General features: G+C 32.5%; 1 protein-coding gene across 1 annotated transcript in view; it reads left to right on the forward strand.

Moving 5' to 3' along the window:
• The window catches only part of LOC106877699 (neurexin-4), a 303,409-nt gene that overhangs the window by 127,135 nt on the left and 152,505 nt on the right, over window positions 1–23,769 (forward strand). Inside the window, exons 4-8 of the mRNA XM_052966322.2 lie at window positions 5,393–5,534; window positions 5,833–6,042; window positions 12,421–12,599; window positions 16,252–16,419; window positions 23,120–23,290. Of these exons, the coding sequence (XP_052822282.2) occupies window positions 5,393–5,534; window positions 5,833–6,042; window positions 12,421–12,599; window positions 16,252–16,419; window positions 23,120–23,290 (870 nt within the window). The remainder of the gene's footprint in view (window positions 1–5,392; window positions 5,535–5,832; window positions 6,043–12,420; window positions 12,600–16,251; window positions 16,420–23,119; window positions 23,291–23,769) is intronic.

Here is a 23,769-nt window from a genome sequence, read left to right on the forward strand (position 1 = left end):
GTTTCCATCTACCAAATTCATTCACAAGGCTTTGGTTGGCCTGGGGCTAAGCTAGAAGACACTTTCCATAGCTACTGTACAGTGGGTTAGAACTCAAAACAACCATGGTTGCAAAGTGAACTTCTTAAACACACATTAATTATATCTAAATGAATTTTCAATTATGGTGGTTGTATTTGGTTGAAATCAACATAAATTTACTGAGTGCTTCCTCAGCAGTGTTATGAACTATCTCTTTTAACTCTCATAGCAAGAGAATGTTCAATTTGTGACTGAAATAAAATTTGGGGGAATCAAACCCAACCTGAGCACACTGACTTAATGACTTATACTTGGCTCCTGGTGATGATTACAATTAAATTAATCCATTTAAAATGTTGGTTTATAAGGAAAAGCTATGTAATATAATTATAGGATTAACTATTCAAGAATGTTTCATTTAAATCAAAATTAATTATTATACATCTAAATTTTTTAGACACTAATGACTTATTTCATAAAATGTTGTTCAACCTGAGTGCTATGGTACCCTGATGTGCCACCAATAGGCCCTAGGATTATTGAACTCTAAGGTTTTGAACACTAATCTATATTAGACAATATGAATTTGATCTAAAGGTTATCAAGTAAAATTATCGCAGTTTGTCACATTAAATATTGACACCGCAATTCATATATTTTAATAACATTTATGAAATATTGGTTTATATCTTGTTAGTTTTGCTATAAACATGAACACTTATGCAATCTAGTAAACTTCCTTCACAAATGACTGCCTTACATTGTACTGCTGCTCCTGCTGTGTTTTCCTATTCGTATTTCACTATTTTTAGACATTGCAAGCTGAATTCAATAAGTTTAGGGAGGCTGTTCTGCTCCAGCTAAATTGTCATTTGCCAATCAGATGTTTAAAAAAAAAGAAAGAATGAATGGAAAGATGAACATTATTAATAAGCCATTGTTATTGGTATTCATCTCCAGATGAACCTATAATCAAATGCCTTCCAGTTGTAATAATCTCATCTTTCTGAAAGTGTAGGACTATATCATCTAATATGTACTGTTCTTAAGCTTTTATATCTGGTGGAGTAACAGAAATGTTATATCAAGAGATTAAATGTCTTGCAATATTTAGTTGCATTCTTTCACATTCTGAGATCAAGCCCACCTCCACCCTCAGCCAAATTTAGCATCTCATTTCCCTTTGGTTTGATTCATCTTCTACAATGTATGAACCTGAATCAAAATAAGAATGTGATGTTAGCTGTAATATATGTTGTATAATTTAGTATTATGTCTTATATTGTTGTATACAATCTTTTTTCTTTTTTTTTATGTCTTAGGTCATAATGCAACTAAGAAAATAGATTGCTTTTCTTGCACAATAGAAGTGTGGAACTTGGTAATGCCAATTTTTTAATCACTCAGCTCATGCAGTGCCCATCTGTTGAGCTTTTTAAAATTTTCAATTTAATATAAATGGCCACCATTTTGGTTCCTCTGCAATCTCTTGCTTTTCTTAGGTTTATTTAAATAATGGCCCTCTAATTGTTTGTTATCAGTTAAAGGAATCCCCATAGAAAGTTGGTCTTAAACTCCTTTGTAATAGCCTAGAGGACTATAATAAATAGGTGAGGGCTGAGAACTAAAGTCCAACTGGACCCCCTGTCTATTTTCTAAATTTGTTCCTGAACTCATTGCTAACTCATTTGATTATGAACTGCATGGCCATTACAGGTACCTTATCTACCCCATCGCTCCCTAATTTCCTCAGTGGCCACAAAACTAGTGTGGAGCCCTGTCAAAGGCCTTGACCAGCTCAACAGATGTTAGGTATAGGAGCTTATTCTGAGTGCAGATCCAAACTGCATCTAATCTAGGCTAATTCCATTCCTAATCAGTTGTAATATGATTAACTTTTTCAGTAACTTTCATAACCAGGCTCATCAGTTTGACACTCTATAACTCCTTCTCTATAAAGCATTTCCTTTGTCCTTGTAGTAGTTGACGATAATACTAACAATAAGGTATGACACTTTCTTCGACTACCTGATTAACTATGCAAGTGACTAGTGTGTGACCATTGCCAGATAGTTTTAGGACTTCTTGATGGTTCAGCTATTTTCCCTATCTTCATATCCTTAATCACACTTTTAACTGTATAGCTGTCAACTTCGGTGACTGGTCTGCTTTAGCAGTCTTTCTCCCATGCATTCTTCTCATTCAAGAATCTTTTATGATAGCATATCCATGCTTCTTTTTCTACAGCATCAGTGAGGATATGTGCACTGCTATCATTATGTACTCACTTCTTCCCCAAAATGTCTTAGTTCTCTTCATGTGTTTGATTTTTATGTTACAAGGCATGCACCATTCTCTAATTTTTACCTTTTCACCTTGTTAAGTATATCCAGAAATATATTTATTTAAGAATATTAGTTGTTCTGCAAAAACAGTTACTAGAAGTGTCAAAGACAGGCAACATCTTAAACAACTAAAAGAATAAACACAAGATTTCCTGTGATTTCTTCTAGTTATTGCTTCATCAATTTGTGTTTGTTTATTTATTTTGATTAAGATGCTGTCTATGTAATTCAATGTTATCAGTGCTCATTCAGAGAATTAATTCTAACTTTGAAGTGATAGAAAATATTAAGTTTCTGCGAGTATTATGTTTGGAAGAACTACTTGGGAAGACATTTTCAAAGAATTGAATAAACATTAAGTACAAGCTGTTTCGGAAATGTCTAAAATGTGTTAAAACTGTTGGCGGAAAAAATGTGTTTCGTGAGACAAATCTACAAATCTTGGCAGAGTATGGGATATACAGAAATGTATAATATTTCACAGCGTCATTCATCAGCAGCCACTTAGAAAATATTTAACGCTGTCATGTGTAATAGAGCCAGTTGTATTAACAGAATTTTATTCAAACACGTGTTCAATTATTTCTAGTTTCAAACATTTTAGGAAGAAATGGAAGCTGAATATAGCAATTTGCTGTGCCACACTTCTATCTGGTAACTTAATAGTTGTAAAGTTATCTCAGAATTGTTTTAACTTTGGATGGTGGTTGACATCTTTTGAGTGAAAAAAATCATATTCAGCTGCTATTTCCAAAGGATGAATAGTTATGGAAATTGGCATTCTCAGTTGACTGCTTGATGCATTTTAACAAGCTTAAGCTTTAATTACAAGACAGATCTAAACTTATATGTGACATATATTCTGTAATGAATGCTTTTTACCATAAAACATTTTTTCACCCCCAGCTAATGATAAATAACTTCAACCATTTTCCCATCTGAGAAAAATACAGCAGATTCTCCACTTCCTTTCAAAGTCAGTTCAGACATTCTCACTAGTTTTGTTGCTTCAGTTTCAACAGCATATTTTAGATGTCAGTGAAAATGCATCATTGAGGAACTTCTGCCAGATCATCAACTTCAGTTAAATGGCGTACTAAAAGACAACTACAAAAGAGAAAACTTGATTGGCTTTTATAAATGACACCCAGATGAAGGATATAATTCTTTAAAATCTTTTTCAGAGACATTTTTAGTATTTAGTACAACTTGTTTATGTGCAAAATACATTTTCAAAGACAAACTATATTGAATCCATTCATAGTCCAGTGCTAACTGGTCACCACTTGCAGTAGGTTTGGATTACAAGAACCACAAAATTTAAAATTCAGTTTAACAATATTTTGTCACAAAGAAAGAATTTCATAGTTCATATTGTTTGAGAAAGATGGAAGTTTTTGAAAGTAGTGGGTCATCCCATAAATAATGTGATTTTTTTCAATTGCATGAACTAAAAGTCAGAGGGGGACAGGATGATCTACCTGCATCAATTTGCTCTAAAAGCAGGTAGTAATTTTACCTTGTGGTTATTCTTAGCGTAAGTTTTGAAGAGTACAGTTCAATTATAACAGTAACACTTTCAATGTTATAGTGGAAGTGAAAAGGAGCATATTTGGCATATTTTGCTTTATGAGTTCAATAAAGGCAGCAATGTAACAGAAAGTGTAAGGAACATTAATGCAATATATGGTGATTGGACTATAAGTGTAAGCCAGTGTGAACAGTAGTTCCAGAAATTCCAAGCCAGAAACTACAGCCTAGAAGACAAGCCTCATCCTGAAAGAACTGTAGAGCTTGACAAGGACGTCCTGCAAACCCTGGTAGAGCAAAATCCCATCATAACTGTTGAACTAACAGAAAAGCTTAAATTTGGTCATTCAACCAGTCATTCAAATCAGCACTAGAAGAAAAACAACCGTCTTTGGTTTCAAGACAAACGGTGTTCTTCCATCAGGATAATGCTCAACCACATACAGTGTGGATGACATTCCATAAAGCTGGAGCATTTGAATGGGAAACGATGTCTCACCCACCATATTCACCAGACTTTGCCCCATTTGATTATCATTTATGTCACAGTCTTCAAAATCATTTGAACAGAAAAAATATAAATTCTGTAGACGAGGTCAGAATAGTACTGAAAGAATATTTTACATCACAGACTAGTGAATTTTGGAAGAGGGGCTTTGCAAGTCTACCAGATAGATGGAAGAGCATTGTAGAAAATGAAGGAGAGTATATTTTAGATTAAAAAAGAACTTTACCTTAATTTTGAAAAATAAAAGATGCGTTAAAAAAAACGCATTATTTATGGGAAGACCCAATATATATTCCTGTAACAAAAAAAAATTAAGTAATTATAAAAACAAGCTGTTTCCAAATCTTTGTAGGATCACTTTGACCTACAAAATGCAAAATCTATTTCCATTTCAGCTTACCTCCAGAGACACTTGATTTGTAGAAAAGTTTTAGTTTGTGGTATAGTCTGCAGAAATGTTTTATAATACAGTATTGTATATAACAATGTTTCATAATTTAGTATAATCTCTAGCTTTATAATTAATTATAGTTTATAACCATGTTTTTGTTTAGTCCCAAATTAGCCCTGACCAATTAAATCTATGATCAGATATTCCAGCTGTGACTGTTTTGTATATCCAGAACTACATTGTCAAATTTCCTATCTTCAAAAAAAATTGTTTTTTAAAGATGTTACTCTATAACTTGAGTGAGTATTATTTACTATTTCTTCTAGCAGGCTGACTGATCATGAAAAGACTTCATTATTAGCTTGTACAGAAATGTATTAAAGCATATGTAACAGAATGTACATCAAACTTAAAAACATTGATGGAATCAAAATTCTAATAGTAAATTAAGTGGACAATAGATGAAGAAATAGGAACCAGTGGTGATGTCATTTTAAATAGTGGTACTTCATTGATTTGTTGATTAATCAGTTAAGGAAATATTTATTATATGAAAGAATAGCTGTTTCAACAAAAGTATTATTGATTTGATTACAGGTATTTATTGGCAATTCAAATGGACATGATGTCAAGAAAAATACCCTCACATTTCCCATAAGGGCACAATATATCAAATTTCGTCCACAGCGTTGGAGTTCTTCGATGTCACTGAGGGTAGAAATTTATGGATGTAGTTTTGGTAAGTTTAAGATTTTGTGTTTAATAGGGAATTTATTCATTGTTTTTTCAAGTTGTTAAAAGCATGCAAAGTGCTTAAACATTCCTAACGAATTTCATTTTCTAAGATGTGAATATTCCATTAATTGAGTGTTAATGAATTAATAATTTGGAAATTAAAATTGTCAACATTATAACCCATACATTTTCTTTCTCCTTATTAATTTATAATAAAATACAATTTTTAAAGAGTCTTTTGTAGTTTTGTTTACATGTAAAGATTTTAGCAATAATCATTTCTGTTTTAATATATATTTCAGAATCTGACGTCAGCTTTTTTGATCAGAACACTTACATTACCTATGACCTCACCAACTTGCCAATACCCATACATACTAAACAAGATCTTCTTAGAATCCATTTCAGAACCAGTAAAGCTGATGGTGTTCTTTTCTATACAAATGGTGACCAAGGAGACTATCTTGCTATAGAATTGAAGAGGGGATACTTGTATCTTCATATTGATTTAGGCAAGTATTTTCTAAATTCATTTTCAGATTGTTTGAAAGTCAGATAATCTAGTTTTAGATTAATCTTTTTGAAAAATGATACCCGCCTGCTGTCAGTTGCAATTTAGATTTTGGATAATATAGAAAGCATAAATTGGAATCTGTTTAACATTTAACTTCTTCAAAGCTAAGAACTAAAGAATTTGTTTTGTTTTTTTCCTTCTTTTTTTTTGGTGGGGGGCGGAGTCCATCAGATGAGTGTTGTACCAATGTCTTGTGTCTGATTTTCATGAAAGTTCTATAAAGAAAGATATAATTCTACAGATTTTCGGTCTGAGTTTTGGTTTGTGAGACAGATGCAATAAGCTTAATGATTTCATTATACATGCATTATTTATATAGAGTTTTTACTTTTGTTAACTTGGAATTCACTTCTAAATAGAAAAAAGTAAAACAAGCAATTCCAAAGGGACAATCTTTTTTTACTACACTGTAAATAGCTACTGAGGTCTAGGAGAGTTGTCTTGTTTAGAATAAAAGAAAATTGCATTTCCAGGGAGATGGATTAACATTAGATATTGTTGCCTCCTGTGGGAATGATATTTTAATATTGGCCTTGTTGTTAACAGCAGAAGAGAACGCCTGTAAATTTGTTGAGATTTATACTACAGAACTCAGAAAACCTTAATAAATATGGAAATAGAATATTAGAAAGATTTATTTTATATGCATGAAACTCTATGTGACATAGGCTTAAGGATGTTACATTGCTGATTTTATATCACTTTGTATTTGCTAGTATGGTTGTTTTTTTTATCTTTTAATTTTTGTCTTTGATTAGGTTTTTGATATATTTATAGCAAACTTGTATAGTCGCAAGAGTCTGTTACTCTGTTATTATTAATAATGTTGAGCAGATTATTGGAAAGTTGATTTAACTGCTGCTTGAAATCTAAACTGAATGTGTTTTTTTGTGTTTTACTTACTTTTGTCCATCTAGAGTCATATCATAAACTCAATGTTCTCTATTTCTTTTTCTCCAAGTTATGTCAGCTATAAACATACTCCTATCACCATGTAACTTTAAGATAAATACTATGTTCTCCACATCAACAGTCATAATTTCTAATTTATTTTTGTTTTATAGTTATCGTATTCTCTTATCTTTTTGACATTAGCCAACTTGTGAAAGTTTAAACTTTTAAACTACTTGTATAATTAAAGAGAAATTATTTAACAGAAACCATCAGATATTTATCACCAACATTTTATCTTGCTAGTATCTTTCAATTTGTTTTTGTTGCTGCTAATTTTGTATTAATTTTCACAACTTAATATGAAATACTTACTATACATATTCAGAGTTATGTAAGAATCACTTCATTTATAGTTCCAATCCTTTTAACTCATGTATCTTCATTGTTTATATGTCTGATAGCTGCTTTATTTCCATTTCATTTTATTCTCTCAAATTTTATACCATAGTCTCTTCTAACATCCTGTGTATGCATATATTCTCATTAACATCAATCCTGGTGTTTCCTAGAAATTTATTACCTCATGAATGTTAAAGGCAGAAATAAATACAATTATCATCTTTACAAATCTTTCCTTGGAGACTTGTCATTTCTACATTAAAAATAAAGGTTGTAAACTAAAGTTAAAGATGTACAAATCTGTGTTTACTAAATTTGCAAAAATCTTGTTTTGTTTTTATGCTGTAAGTTTGCTTATCTGGCTTATAGAAATAGACAATTTTGGGGTATTTTTGGAATATTTTGTTACCCTTGTATCAAAATGAGATTATTTAAAGTTTACAGTGACAAGATTACCAATCATCATCAGCTTATTTTATCATTACCAGAATTGGATAGTAATTATAAAATAAATAATTAGTCTAGTTAATGCTAAATGATTCTTTAAAATGGAATTTGCTTCAGATAATTTAACCTTTTCTATTTCTAGCCAAATTATTTCTTTTGGTGTTATTGTAGATATTTCATAAACTCACCTGTTCTAAAGATATTACAGTTAATATAATCAAAATGTTACTGTAACATATAACATACTTTTATGTCAACCTAACTGAATATTGATGAGTAACTATGTATTTGCAATTTGTTTCTTCTATATGTTCCTTGCATGCATTGCTGTGGCTGTTTTCCTTAGTTTAAAATAATATTTGGCCATGTTTTGGCTTTGGTTTTCCTATGTTAGAATGAAAGATGAATTTTGTTAGTTGATAATGATGGTTAAAATACAGAATGTTATACTGGATATTTGCTGCAGTTTAAATGGAAGAAAAATGTGTGAGAAACTATGTAAAGTTTGTTGTAAGGTCGAACAATAACTGTCATTGCACTTGTATCTAATTATGTGCTTGTGATATTATAGTTTCATTTCTATAGAATATGGACTGTTTTCAGTGTGTTTGCTTCATTCTTGTAAGCAATTTTCAGAAATCTTCTCATTAGCTTGACTGATTGTATTTTTATGAGCTAGATTTTCGAACTAGTTATTGCAGTGTGAATGGAAAGCAAAGTTTATTGGCTTCTATTACTACCATTGCCAACTCAGTTTTAAGGACAAACACTCACAATATGTAAAGAATTGCATTTGAAAAAAAAGTCTCTTTTGAGACACTATGAATAAAATTTAATCTCTTACTGTAGTCATCATTCACAGTTTGAATATACGGCAGGAAATACATTTGATTTAGAATAAGTCATATTTATTTCTGGTTAAACCATGAGCTTTTATGACCAAGTGTATATTCCAAATACAATAAACTTTACATCACAAATCTATATCATTTGCATATATTTTTTATTACTTTTGGCAATGTAACTTTCAAGATATGAATAAATAAAATAGGTATTCCCCCACCCAAAGCAATTTATATCTCATTATAAAAATATCTTACATATATGCTTGGTTTTGTTGAATCAGTTTTTATCTGTGAACTAAGTAGGTGGGATTACAGATTTGAAAAGAAAATACATTATTTTAAACTATTTGTGAAAGTGAAATATTGAAGACATATTTTGGGAAAAGCTTGTTGAAGTATTAAACACATGTTAGAGGTTTCTTTAATGATTTTCTTCTGCATGTGTTTGTATATGTATTTTTCAGCATATTAAATTGATTTTAAAAAATAGTATCTATTAGATGAAGATGTAGATGGTAACATGGTAGAAACAAATTTGTTAAATCCCTTAATGTTCAAAGTTCAAATTATACTGGAGTTAACTGGGAATTTTGTCTTTCTTGAATTGATAAAATGTACATGGGTCAAGTATTGTCTTTTCCCGCAAATTTGTAGCCCCATAACTACATTATTGATTTTTATTTCTAATAGCTTTGAAATGAAATGATTTTATTAACAATTAAGACATAACTTAATATTCTTCATATCCAAAGCATAGAATTGAATTTTCAATTAAATTGAATTTTGAAATTTCTCAATGTTTTGTAGAAATTGAGTTTACTTTGCCATTTAATATGTTTATAACACATCAGTTTCACAATTGGCACCTTTCACAATTGGCACCTTTCACAATTGGCACCTTTCACAATTGGCACCTTTCACAATTGGCACCTTTCACAATTGGCACATGTTGTTCACATTTGTGTTGTAAAGGGTGCAGGCATGGCTGTGGGGTAAGAAGTTTGCTTCCAAACAACATAGTTCAGTCTCACTGCATGACACCTTGGGCAAGTTTCTTCTACTATAGCCTTGAGTCAACCAAAGCCTTGTGAGTGGATTTGGTAGATGGAAACTGTAATAAACCCATTGTGTGTGTGTTTGTTTGTCCCCCCGCAACCACCACTGCTTGACAACTGGTGTGCTTACATCCCTATAACTTAGCAGTTCGGCAAAGGAGATTGATAGAATAAATACCAGGCTTTAAAAAATAAAGTTCTGGGGGTCAATTCATTCAATTAATATTCTTCAAGGTGGTGCCCCAGCATGACCACAGTCTAATGACTAAAACAAGTAATGAATAAAATGATAATAGTTTCTTGGTATGTATAGTGATTGTGTCTTTGTGTTGTTTAAGGCAACAAAACAAGAATGGCCTGATTGTATGATGTTTTCAAAGTTTCCATTCATAGAGTCATTGTAGGTTTAGCATGAGGTATCTAGGTTGCATGTAGATGGTGTTAGGTGTGTGGAAAGTTAGGAAAGGATGAAGGGTGGTATTCTCTGCATAAGAGTGGGCATTGTTGAAGGCAATGGCAAGTAGATTGTTGACGAATAGGAGGAAGGATGTATGGGACAAAACCAAACTTTGGGGTACACCATATTTGAAAGGGTTAGCTAGAGAGAACTCCATCAGTAAAACACCATGATGAGAAAGTCCATGAGATTAGAGACAGATGGATCCCAGAGGCAGACAGTTTTGCCAGGAGATTTGTGTGGTTGATGCTCTGCTAATGTCAAGTACAATGACAGTATTTTAACCAAATTTCTCAAAAAGCATATGTAATGTCAATGCAGATCCTGATGCTACTGGACTTTTCTGTCTTCCGTAACTTGTTAGCTGTCTTAGCCCATACTGTTTTTGTCTTTTCTTCCAATAGATTCTGAAATCAGAATCAAATCATCAGCATAGAAAAGTTACAAAGAATAACCAGCCTTAGGAATCTTGAAAAATATTGTTGTATATTCCTCATTGAGTTCAATACCAATCTTATATATAGTTTGAACTACACCCCCTGCTTACAGAACATGGAACTCTGTCGAAGGGTTTTTTTTTAATCAATAAATGTAAATTGTGGGTCTTGGCTTTTTTTTTTTTTTGCAGTTTACTTACCGGGAATATGGTGTCCATGTTTCCATCTCTTAAGACAAATTAAAACTATATGTTGTTCAACTGAACTTTATCTTGTACTAACTAATATTATTAACTCTTCTACCATTTTCATCAATCAATTCTCTAAGTCCCAACAGACTGCTCTAGCACATCTAGCACTTAATAATTTTGCTGACATTGCAGCCATTAGAGTAAATACCTTTCTAGATAACCTGATTAACTATAACAGTCACTAATGTAACACCAGCTCATTCCAGGCCATCATCAGCTCAATAAATACAAATTTAACCACTACAAGTTTCACTATTAGTCTCTCTTTCAAGTCCATTGTGGTTAGCCTCTCTCTCCCTTTTACTCACACACACACACATACACTCAATTATATTCTTAGTTCAACACCTTCATTATGACACCACCATTTTTTGTCTTAATCTTTTCTATGCTCATTTTATTTGGTAGTGCATTTGGTTAAAAATCAAATACTTCCTATTTACTATTGAGATGCATTCATCAGACATTCTATGATTTAAGCAGTTTTATCTTTCTCATAACAGCCCTATTTCCATATTGGTATGGATTAGTCAGTTCTGTTACACAGCAAAGTTATGTCATCCATGGTGCTGAGCTTCTTGAGGTCTAACTTCATCACTTATTTCCACGTCCTCCCTCATTTTCCTCTATTGCAGACCTCTGTTAGCACAGTTTTCACACAGTACTCACTGTTTGTCTCCATACAAATACATTCATCTTTCCCACTAACTTCAACTGATATCTTTAATACCTTGATATTTTTCCAACATACTTGTACTCCTTTTTTCATGCAAGTTAATACTACACATTGAAAGATCAGACTTAACTCATTTCTTTCCAGCCTTCTACTGGTCTTGCACATTCAATGCATCTGTCCTACACTTTTTACACTTCTTACAGTCTATTGTCTTTTGCACAAAGAGAAAACCATTTCATTGCCACCAGAATAGCTTCTTTTGAACTTCTTCCAGCTCTTCCTTGTGCACCATATTATTATATTGAACTTTGGTTTTTGTCATGTTGACTTTCAAGTCTTTGAACTCAGGTCTATTTTTCCTAGTTTAGAAAATGTTTCTGCATCTCTTCAACAGACTCTTCAATGAAAACCAAGTCATCAAGACATAAAATTAATTTCCAATTTTAAACTTTAGTGTTAATTTTTTAGGGACAAAAAGACTATAATGAAATAGTGTGGTGTTGAAGATAGAGGTCTTGTGAATGCCAGTCTTCATAGCAGATTTTTCACAGAACCCACTGCTATTCTTAATCTTTCTCACAACACCCTCATGTATTCTTTTAATGGCTTTCACATGCCATTCATAAATATGTAAAAAAAACCTCTTTATTATTAGTTTTTTTCTAATTCTAACATAACTCCTTTTGAAAAATTAGATTGCTTTATAAATTGTTAAATCAATTTCTATATTTTAGTTTTCATCTACTTAAGTCTTTAAATTTTCTATTGTGAAATATAATAGCAAAAAGTTATATTGAAATGGAGGAAACTGATTTGAAAGAAGGTGAATATATAATTTTATTTTAATGATGACAGGTTCAACACAAATGAGCCGTGGAGCCACTACACTAGTGGGAGGAAGCATGTTAGATGATCATCAGTGGCATGATGTAATCTTAGAACGTGAAAAGAAGAAAATCACATTAATTGTTGACCGTTTGGAGACTATTGAAGAAGCCAATGGTGATTTCTTTCGGTTGGACATTGACAGTAAGGTAAGGAAGTGTTTTAAGCCTTTCTTTATTCTGTAATATATTGACATTGTTTCTGTTTCATCAGTGGTAACTTAAATTCAGAAATATGACAAGTTGTATATTTCTGAATTGCACTTTTCTTGACAAGTGATTTAATCCCAGATCATGAGACAAACATTTATATTGTAGTAGGCATTGTAGCCATCAAAGCATATACAGGCACCATTATAATCATGACCTATATTATATAGGTCATGAAAGTTACAGAGAGGGTGTTAATTTTTTGTCTAATTAGGAAGAGAGTTAGCCTAGTAGAGATGAAGTTTGGTTTTGTGCTAGGGAGATGCACTACTTATGCTATCTTCCTGATAAGGCAACTGCAGGAGAAACATATAACCAAGACTAAACCTTTTTACTTGGCTTTTGTTGGCTTGGAGAAAGCTTTTGATAGAGTCCCCCACTTCCTCCAAAGGTAGAGATATATGAGTTGTTGGTGAGAACTGTACAAGCCATGTCCAGGGATACTGTCAGTATGGTGAAGTTCAGCAATGAGTATAGCAATGACTTTAGTGTACAAGTAGAAGTTCACCAAGGATTGGTTGTCAGCACCCTCTTGTTTAACATAGTGCTGGTTCCACATATAAAGCACCCATGCCAGTGCCACATATAAAGCACCTGTGCTAGTGTCACATATAAAGTACCCGTCCTAGTATCATGTAAAAGTACCCAGTGTACTCTGTACAATGGTTGGCATTAGGAAGAGCATCCAAACATAGAAACCATGCCAAACACAGATTTGTAGCCTGGGCAGGTCACCAACTGACCAGCTCCTCTCAAACCATCCATTCCATGTCAACATGGAAAACGGATGTTTGATGGTGATAGTATTCTTATATTACTTTGTATCATTATCATATTCTTCATGACTTTACAAAAGATGGCCACTAGAATTAGCAGAATGGATTGAACTGGTAACGTAATAAATTGTGGCGGACTGTAACAAAAACTGAAGGTAATTTATGAAGTGGAACCTTTCATAAGAGAAGCCTTTTCCATTCTTGAACCAAGACAACATGATTTTTCCGAATCTTCTTTCCTGTATATATCTACCATTAGTAGGGTACCTTTCATCAGTAATAAAGGAGTTTAAACAAGATCCTTTGACCAGTTATTAATATTACTCATTTCTCCCTTATATCATGCTCTACCGTCTTAAAAACAAATATGTACATTGAATAATTGTGTTGGAGATAAACTATTTTTTAAAAAATGGGATGATGGTCACAGCTAAAATAACTGTCATCATACATCAGTTTGATCAAAACAAAGGTGGTAGTTATACTAGAAGAATGACACTCAATTGCTACAAGGTTATCTTTTATTTTTTGCTTGTTTCAATCATTAGACTGTGGCCATTCTGGGGCACTGACTTAAAGAATTGTTTTAGTTGAATGAATCAGCCCCAGTACTTATTTTTGTTAAGCCTGGTACTTATTCCATCGGCCTCTTTTGCTGATCTGCTAAGTTACAGGGATGTAAACACACCAACACTAGTTGTCATTCGGTAGAGGGGGACAAACACAAACACAGACACAAAGATGCACACATATACACGCATACACACACACACATATATATAACGTGCTTCTTCCAGTTTCCAGCTTCCAAGCTCATTCACAAGGCTTTGGTTAGCCTGAGGTTATAGCAGAAGACACTTACCTAAGGTGCCATGCAGTGGAACTAACTCAGAGCCATGTGTTTGAGAAAAAAGATTCTTACCACACAGCTACACTTGTGCCTTAGTGAGTTCAGTATCAGCTTAATTAGTATTTATGAGCTGTTTAATTCTCTACCAAATCTAGTGTTGGTGGAGTTACAAAAAGAAAATAATTTTGTAAACATTTTAAATCCCTAAGAATTCTATATCTTTATTTGCAACTAATATATATGTATTATCATAAAAAGATTTGATCATGTAGCTCAATGTTTCAAATATTTCTAATTTCATTCCCGTTCTTCCTGTGGGTTTTGTTTTCCTTTTATTGATTGGCTTGGTTGTGAGAAAAAGTATTACATAAATCAGGCTGGGAAGATGAATAGTGGCAAAATGTATATCCATCAGGGCCCTATTCTCTTCTCTCCCACATTATAGTTCTCTGTACCAATAGCCTTCATGAGTGCTTTACAATCCTGCTGGTGGTGTAAAGCACTTGTGGCAGTGCCATGTAAAATCACCCATGCAGAGTCTGTGCAGCACCATGTAAACGTACCCATGTAAAACACACCCATGTAGCGCCACATAAAAGCACCCAGCACACTCTGTAAAGTGGTTGGCATTAGGAAGGGTATCCAGCCATAGAAACCATGCCAAATCAGACTGGAGGCTGGTGCAGCTCCCCAGCTTGACAACTCTAGTCAAACCACCCAAACCATGCCAGCGTAGACAACAGAAGTCAAATGATGATCAACATCTTTTTATTGTCCATTTTCCCCTGCTTGCACAGGTCTGATGGAATTCATTGAAGCAGATTTTGTATGGCTAAGTTGGAATGCCCTTCCTGTCATTTAACAAGGGGAATGTTTTTCCATGGCTGGATATGTTTCACAGAAAACTGGAAATGAATGTCACTGCTCATATGACTGGTATTTGTTTACAAATATCATGTGATCTCATGTCAAGATGACAAAAACACATATGCACTCTCTCACATATATCATCATCATATGTGTTTATACACACAACTCTTCATTTAGAATACCTACCTCCACTGCTAATTAGTTCCCCAAGCTATGAGAAGCTATCAACTACTTCTGAGGAGCCCTTCAAACATTTAAAAGAACTTCATGGGTGTTCCTATTACTAGCTTATGCATATGCTCTATACAAAGTCCTTCTCTGCCAGCCTACTTTTGATCTAGCTGCATCTCTTGTGCAACTATAACTCACATTTGGTACACTATATGGGATCTCTACATGTTCCTTTTCATTGTAGTAAATGTGGCCGCTTCCCAGATGGTGGCAGAGACTTGCCTTCTGCCAACTAAAACAATTCTGAATTCCACTTCTACACTTGTAATTTCTTTTGTAATTCTTCAATAGATTCAGTTATAAGGACTAGTTCATTGACATAGAGTAATGCCCACAGACTCCTCTGTTATGGCCTAGAGAACTATAATGTGGGAGAGAAGAGAATAGGGCCCTGATGGATACCTATCTGAACTTGTTGTTAACTCCTACCTTGCTGACATCTTCTCCTCTCCCTTTCTCTCTCCTCCACCCATATAAATTATAAAAAACTTTAAAGAAATACATTTTGCCACTATTCATCTTCCCAGCCTGATTTATGTAATACTTTTTCTCATCAATAAAATATTAGATTGGAAAAATTGACAGCTTGTTTATAACTGAAATTTATAGAAACCTATTTCAATAAATGAAAGTAAATATTTTGGTATGTTTTATAAGTTGAAATGACAAAGTATTTTCTCAAACATTTATCAAACTATTATCAATATTGTCAACTTTCTGAACAGTTAAAGCATTCAATACCAATTTCACTTCTGCTGATGTATGTGTATGTGTATTTTTGCTTTGTTTATTATGTAAATAATTTCTATTTTATTATGTAAATAATTTCTGTTTTATGTAAATAATTTCTGCTCTATTTTCTCAGCTTTTTGTTGGTGGTTTGCCAACCTTTACTAAGCCTGGCATTACTGTTCGCCACAATTTTTATGGTTGTATTGAAAATGTAGTTTTCAACAATCTGAGACTTATTCGTGATGCTAAACAACAGCTGCCAAGATATAGTATTCATGGTACACCTGCTTATTCTTGTCAGGTAAGTTTATTTTGTTACCGTGAGTGAAGTTGCATTAGCAGTATATGTAGCTGAAATCATTCAGCAAAGTTTTTTTTCCTGATCAGACACTAGTTCTTTCCCATATTCAAGGTAATCAGTATTGAGTTGTTGGAGAGACATAAGATTCTGCAGTTTGAGATTTAATAATAGTTCTCTCTTTGCTTTTCAATTGGATGTTTAAACTTCGAACAGGATAAAATCATATTTTATATTCCAGTATGAAAAAGGAGAAAACTTAAGATCAAGTTATTATCTAAGATAGATGATAATCTAGAAGAAAAAATTGCAAATAGATTAGTTTTTGTGGAATGTTAGATGTTAGTTTTGATGAATGAGATGAGATTTTATTAAAGGTTTACTATTGAACAAATATATCCAACTGGGGAAGATATTATGATAATGATGATGATACTTAAAGGTATATTTTGCTATCACTGCATTGCTAACATGATGTAGCAAAGTAGTTTGCATATAGCTTTTAATATCATGCATTGGTTGTCAGATTGATGATGTTGTATTAGGTTGTAATCTCAGTGGTCTGAATTTACAAGCTGGTTTTGATTTCATTTGAAACTGATTCACTTATATCATTAGCGTCAAAGGTGAGGTTGGTGTAACTTATATTTATCTTGATCTTCTATACAATAATATTTGTTATATTATTATGAAGTGTATATATGAAGGGAATATATGAAGTAGGGGAGATCATGAGCATTATAAATCTGTGACAGAAGGATTGGATAAAAGGTCAGTATGGAATTCAGCAGGAGAAACATACCAGAAAGGAGGAAAGGAGAAAGGATGGGTGCATTGATTAAGTTTGGATGGAAGGGGTAGGCAATATGATCATTTGGAGAAACATAAACTGTCATAGTATATGAGTAGAAGGAACAAGAGGATACTGAATGTCAATTCAGTAGCGATTGTAGTATATTGGTAAATAAGGCTTACTGATAAGTCAGATTGTGTCTGTGGTCCAGAATGATTATTTGTTGAGAAATAACACTGTTCCAGTTATATTGTCAGTGCTGTAATGTAGAGCACATGTGTGTCTTGTAGAGAGAGCTGAAGTATTTTCTGAACTTGGAAAGAAAACCTTTCATTTGGAAATGTAAAGATTTTCACAGTAGAATAATTTTACAGTGAAGACTGCTACTTTGGTATTGATTTTAGTTCAGTTTTTGGTTAACTTTCTACCCTTAATGTTATGACAGTTGAAGATGTTATTTCATTATAGGGGTTAGCTGTCTATTTGGTGCCTGATCTATGTTGCTTGTTCTATCCTTATCTATGAGAGTTGATTTTAGTCATTGCAAAGGAAAAATGGAAATGCTTGGTTAAGCTCTACATTTTACAAGGAATAATGTAGTCATGAACTACATCTGTAATTTACAAAAAGCATTTTCATAATTGAATATTCCAAATATTTTTAATAGATTGAAATTTTGGAAATTTCCCAAAATGTTCTGGATCCCCCCTGCTTATTACTTCTGCAATACTCAGTAAAAGACATACTTAAGGAATGCAAAACACAAAAGAATTTCTGCTTTGGTAAATTTCTTTTCTCATTGATGTTTAAACCTCAAGTATTTATGGTATTTATATATTTTTAGATTTCTACTTAGTGCTTTTCAACTAAAGCAAAGCAACATTTATCACTTCCTTCATTTGAATAAATCTGAGAAAGTGTGTGTGCGCGCGCACGCACGCACACACACACACACACTATTGCTTTAAATAAAACTCTAATAAAAGTAGGTAGTTTATCACAAGGTATTGTTTATTTGAGTTAGCTGGCCGACATCTTGTTTTATCAGATTAGCTTGTTCTACAACACCTACACGTTCTCTTTCTTTTCACTCTTTTCTTCTAATTGATTAGTTGAAAGATGAAAAGTCTTAAGTATAACATGTTTCTAGAATATAGTTGAAAGGAAATAAAATCTTTCGATCTAACCCTTCCTATAAAATGATGTTTATCAATTGTAAATGCCATGGAATTGGTTTGCTGTGAGTTTAGGAATATTATCCCCATAAATATATATATATCTTAGATGTATGAAATATTGTTGCTAAGTTTGTTTTGTTTTGTTTTGTTTCTTCCTTTTTGTGCTTCAGGTACCAAAACAGATCTCCCTTTCAAAGAACCTCTATTCAATTCTTTGTGTGGTCTTTTTTCTGCATTTAGTAAAGTTCATTCTGTTTCAAGTATTTGGGATACTAACCATGACCCTGCCAAGCCTGCCCTTTTCTTTCTATCAGATATCGACTTGCAGATATATTCTACTCAGTGATATCTGATGTAAATCCAGTCAGTCAAAGAGGAACTAGTAATGATCATGACTATTACTACTATCCCACCTCCTAAAAAATCAGGCAAATTTTACATTGATAGGGTTCAAACTAGTAAATTAAAGGTAAAGTGTTATGATTTAAGTGTCTAGTTATTTGTTATATTTCTATATAGTAAACACTATGTGTTTGCCTTATTTTCTGCAATAGATTTTTATTCCATTAAAATGAATTTAAATAGATATTTTAATTTTTTTTCTTCACTTGTTGATAACCTGACCAGATTACTGAAATCAATATAACCAACTATACCCAATCAAATTTGAGGTTTTGTGCTTACGCTAAAAAATCTGTGTTGGTACAAGTGAACTGATTGGATTCACCTGAAAATAGCAGCTAGTTACAGACTGCCATCAACATGGGCCCCACTTAAACCAAAATTCTATGCCCCTACAGATTCTGCTAGGCCAGTCCCACATTCAATCTAATGTGACAACCCCCCCCCCCCCCACACACACACGTTATTGAGGATGCAGGCTCAGTTGAAAAGCTGACATATGCATACAAGGTGAATACTGATGAAAGTACAAAGTGACCCCTTCAACTTTTGTGGAAGGCAAGTATTGGAGAACTGTTCTAGTGTTAGGTACAAGGTGAGGTGGTCAACACTTCTCACTTGCTACTGTGTCTTTTTTAAATTGTAGCTTGATATTCTTTTTACCTGCTCACAATGTCTAATTGGTGTTAAATAAAGGTTCTCAGAATAATTAATGGATATTATTACAAAGAATATTGATTTTCATAAGCAGCAAGTTGGCAGAGTTGTTAGAACATCAGATAGAATTCTTTACAGTATTTGTTCTGACACTCAGCATTCAAATCCTGCCAAGGTCAACTTTGCTTTTTGTTTTTTCGGGATCAGCAAATAAAGTACCAGACCAGGATGGTGGATTGGCAGGGTTGTTACAGCATCAAAGACGATGTATTGCAGTATCTGTTTTGGTTCTTTACAATCTGACTTTAAATCTCGCCTTTTGTCATGGTTGAAGAAGAAAAAATGATAATACTTCTGTCATGAGATGTGACAGACAGGTAATGTCATCAATTGAGAAACCAATCAAAACATGGTTTCCATGGTTTGATCAGAAGATTGGCTGCTACACAATTTCTTTCAACATTGACACAAGGCCACACATTTTGGGAAAGAAATGTAGTCAACTTAATCAACCCAGTATTTGATAGATTCTTATTTTATCAACCCACAAGTGAACTCTGGTGGAGGTTGAGCTCACAACATAAAAAGACGTAACAAAATATTGCAAGTTATTTTTTTTCTATCACTTTACGAATTCTGCCACTCACTGCCCTAATAATATTGATAATTTTTAACACTGGTACAAATCACAAATGTGAGGACAAGGGCATAGGCAATTAAATCAACTCTTGCACTTTAACTACAAAAGTTACTGATGGCCTACTAAAAGTGATGGAAGACAAATACTCCTGATACAGTAAGGTAAAATACATCCCAGTTGTAGCCTCTTGAGGAAGAGTTTTTACTAGTACCTATTTATTGACAATGAAATGAAGAACAGCAAAATCAATACCAGCAGAATTTGAACTCTGAATGTAAAAGAACAGAATTTAATGCCACAAGTCATTTTATCTGGTGTTTTATGGATTCTATCACTGCTCTTTATTGTGGTTTTAATAATATAATAGTCCACTCTTTTCTAGCATTGCTCTTATTATTAACATTATTATTGTTGTTGCTATAGGCTAAAAGGAAATCAATAGGCTTAGATTTGTATCTTTAGAGATTGATTATTTGTAAGATAGAACAAACTTATCTTGCATGTTCCGAACTCAATTTTGAAAGTGAACTCATAACATTGACCTTTGTATTATAGATTGCTACATCATTTATTGAGAGGAGAGATTAGATAAATCTTTGATAATTAATTTTATCAATTAACTACTATACATAATTCTTGTTTTAAAAAAATACAAGTCAATATAATGCATATTAATGAGAAAAAGGCTACAATAATAAAGTTGTAATTGCAGTCATTGAACACAACAGTCACTGAAAACTGAACATAATAGCTTTTTAGTGTAACCCAAGAGATTTTGGAAGATGATCTGAAAATACTATGCTATTAATGGCCAGTCTTGTTTTGTGAATAGGCAGAATGTATTGTAAGTTGGCAAGTAACCATTCAATATCTTGCGTGTGAGGTGAAATATTAAGAAGTTTGAAAATTTAAACATCAGAAAAGAAAACGTCTTATCTCAAGTGGAGAACTGGATATTTTGTGTGGTATTCTGAAATATGAAAACATTAATTTTAGCTGACTAATCTTTAGATATTAGATTAGTCTACCTCTTTCTGTTCATTTTCTTTTATAAACTTCAAGTTAGTAATAAAGACACAAACTCCAGATTACTTCTTGGATGGGGTATTAGTCTATTACAAGCAAAGTTTCCAAAACACGTGGAGTAAATACCAGCTGGACTTAACTTGGAGCCAGTAGAACTCAGAGGAACCCATGGATAGATTTCAGAGGATCCAAAGAGCTTACTAGAGAAATATAACTTTCATACTAACTTCTGAAATTTAGTTCTTCATTAAATAATAAATATAGAGGATAAAGTATCATATGTGGCCTCCATATTTGAGATATGTTTGTCAACTTTGATGCTATCAACTTTAATGTTGTATGCATATAGATTTTTCTGGGATGAGATTCATAGGTTTCATTAAATTCTAAAGGGACCATGTCACAGAAAGAAAAAGGAAGGAATGAATTCCTCTTTATTTAATTAAAAATTGAGCAAACAATGAAATATGAACTCACCACCACCAAAACTACTAATTTGATACATTATGCACACAGTTACTCACCTGAAAATTTTAGATTCTTATTGGAGTTGAGTTTTTACTGCTCTCTAAGTACAAACCAGGCTGAATGTTATTTAAGATCAGTGATCAGATGAGAACAAATATTTTAATGTGATATGACTAAACTACTCTCACTGTTGTCAATAGAAAGTAATATTTCTTTCATTTTGGTGTATTTGAAAAGAAAGGTTTTAAAAGAATTAATCTTGTTGATAACTGATGTCTCCAAGAATTAATATATACTAAAATGTTTACAAGAAAGTACTATTGAAATGAACTGATACACAATGCCATTTTCTTTGTTGAATATTTCTGTCTAAACATTCTTATAGCAATATCTAATTTTAAAGGTATGCTTATCTGAACTCATTTTGTTCAAAAGAAACAATATATTAGGTAAAAGTATCTATTTTGTTAGGCAAGTAAGATATTTTGAATCATTTAGCTTGCTAATCCAATAAGAAAATTAATAATATTGTTATATATTGTATAAACTGGGGAAAAAAAACAGTGTAATAATGTACAAACTAAAAATAATGTGTAATATTGTATAAAATGGAAAACATTGTGCAATATTGTATGAACTGAAAATCAATTATCGAGCCAATGTTGATTGATGATTTTTTTTTTATGAGTTTATTTCTTTCAAGTGTGCTTTTTTCTAGTCAAGTGTATCTATAAATGGGTGATAAATTTTTTTTTTTTATTAAATTTCAAATAAGATGTCAGAAATTATGATTTAGTTTTATAAGGTATATGAAGGAAGCATCCTTATTTAAATATTTATATCATATTAGATCTGATGTAGAATGCTGGACACATCAGATTTAAAGTTATTTATTTTTAGTTCTAGCTGGGAAGAAGAAGGTTTCTTTTGGTTAACATCCAATTTTTGTTTAAATATAATAAAGGAGGTGAATGAATTTCTTACAGCATTTCTCCTTGAGTTGAATCATTGAAATTTAAAAGCAATTCTTTAATTGATTTTCAGATTTAAACAACTTCTATGATTGTATACAAGTTTCTCCCATCTTGCTGAGTAGTTGAGTTTGTTGTTATATTATTATTAATTGTTACCACTAAAGACTGAGTTCTTTTGGATTCACTTTTGTTACTTTGTGGGAAATATTTTCTATGAAGTCTTCTCATAGCTTTCCTTTAACTGTAGCTGTCTTATAGAGTATAAAGAATCTTTTTTTTTTATGCTACAATAGGAAGAAGACACTTAAAGAGAAATATGTCAACTGTCTGACCTGACTAAATTGATTCATTATTAGAATCCAAGGGTAACATCTTCAAACCACACATTGATTATTGATGCTGTGTTGATTCCTTAAAAACAGAGTTGTTTTCTTCTTTTATGCAAAACCTGACTAAAACAGTAATATTAAATATTCACACACTATGTCATATACTACAATGCATTTACATATTTCAAAAGTTGCACCTACATTTACATTATTTATCTTTTTTCTCTGTTCTTTAGTTGGCACCAGTTATCCCTGTCACATTTTCAACTGGCACATCTCACATAGAAATTAATGGAGAATCAAGTGGTGTTGGGAGTGGATTTGTACGAGCCAGTTTTGATTTTAGAACACATAATGTTGGGGGCATGCTCTTATATCATGAAATGAATAATGATAACAAAGTTGAGGTAAGTAATTATCTTACATTTTCTTATTTCACTGCCAAACAGCATGAAAATTATTGAGCATTTGAAATTATTGAATTGTTGAAATGTAAACATAGTAAATTTGAAGTTAATTTTTATTTGTTTGAGGTAAAGCAAATTGTAGCAATTTTATATAAAACTAATTTGTAACATGGAAAAAATATTCCCCAAATACCATAAAAGTGATATCAGGGTATGTTCTGATATTCCTTTGCTTGTTTCTCCTCTGCAGCCTAGTTTTTCTTTAACTTTCCAATCTTGAACACCTAACCAACAAAACAGCAGTTGCTATAAACAATGTCTTCTCATACTGCCATGAGAACTAAAGTCCTTAACCCTTTTGTTACTAACCTGGCCGTAGCCGGCCCAAAAATTTTTTGATTCATAAGACCAACCCGGCCATAGCCGGCCAAGAGTACCCATTGTTATTTAAATGTAAATTTGAACCCAAATCTCGTTAG

The sequence above is a fragment of the Octopus bimaculoides genome, chromosome 3 (assembly GCF_046866305.1).
Source record: "Octopus bimaculoides isolate indiv1 chromosome 3, ASM4686630v1, whole genome shotgun sequence".
NCBI lineage: Eukaryota > Metazoa > Mollusca > Cephalopoda > Octopoda > Octopodidae > Octopus > Octopus bimaculoides.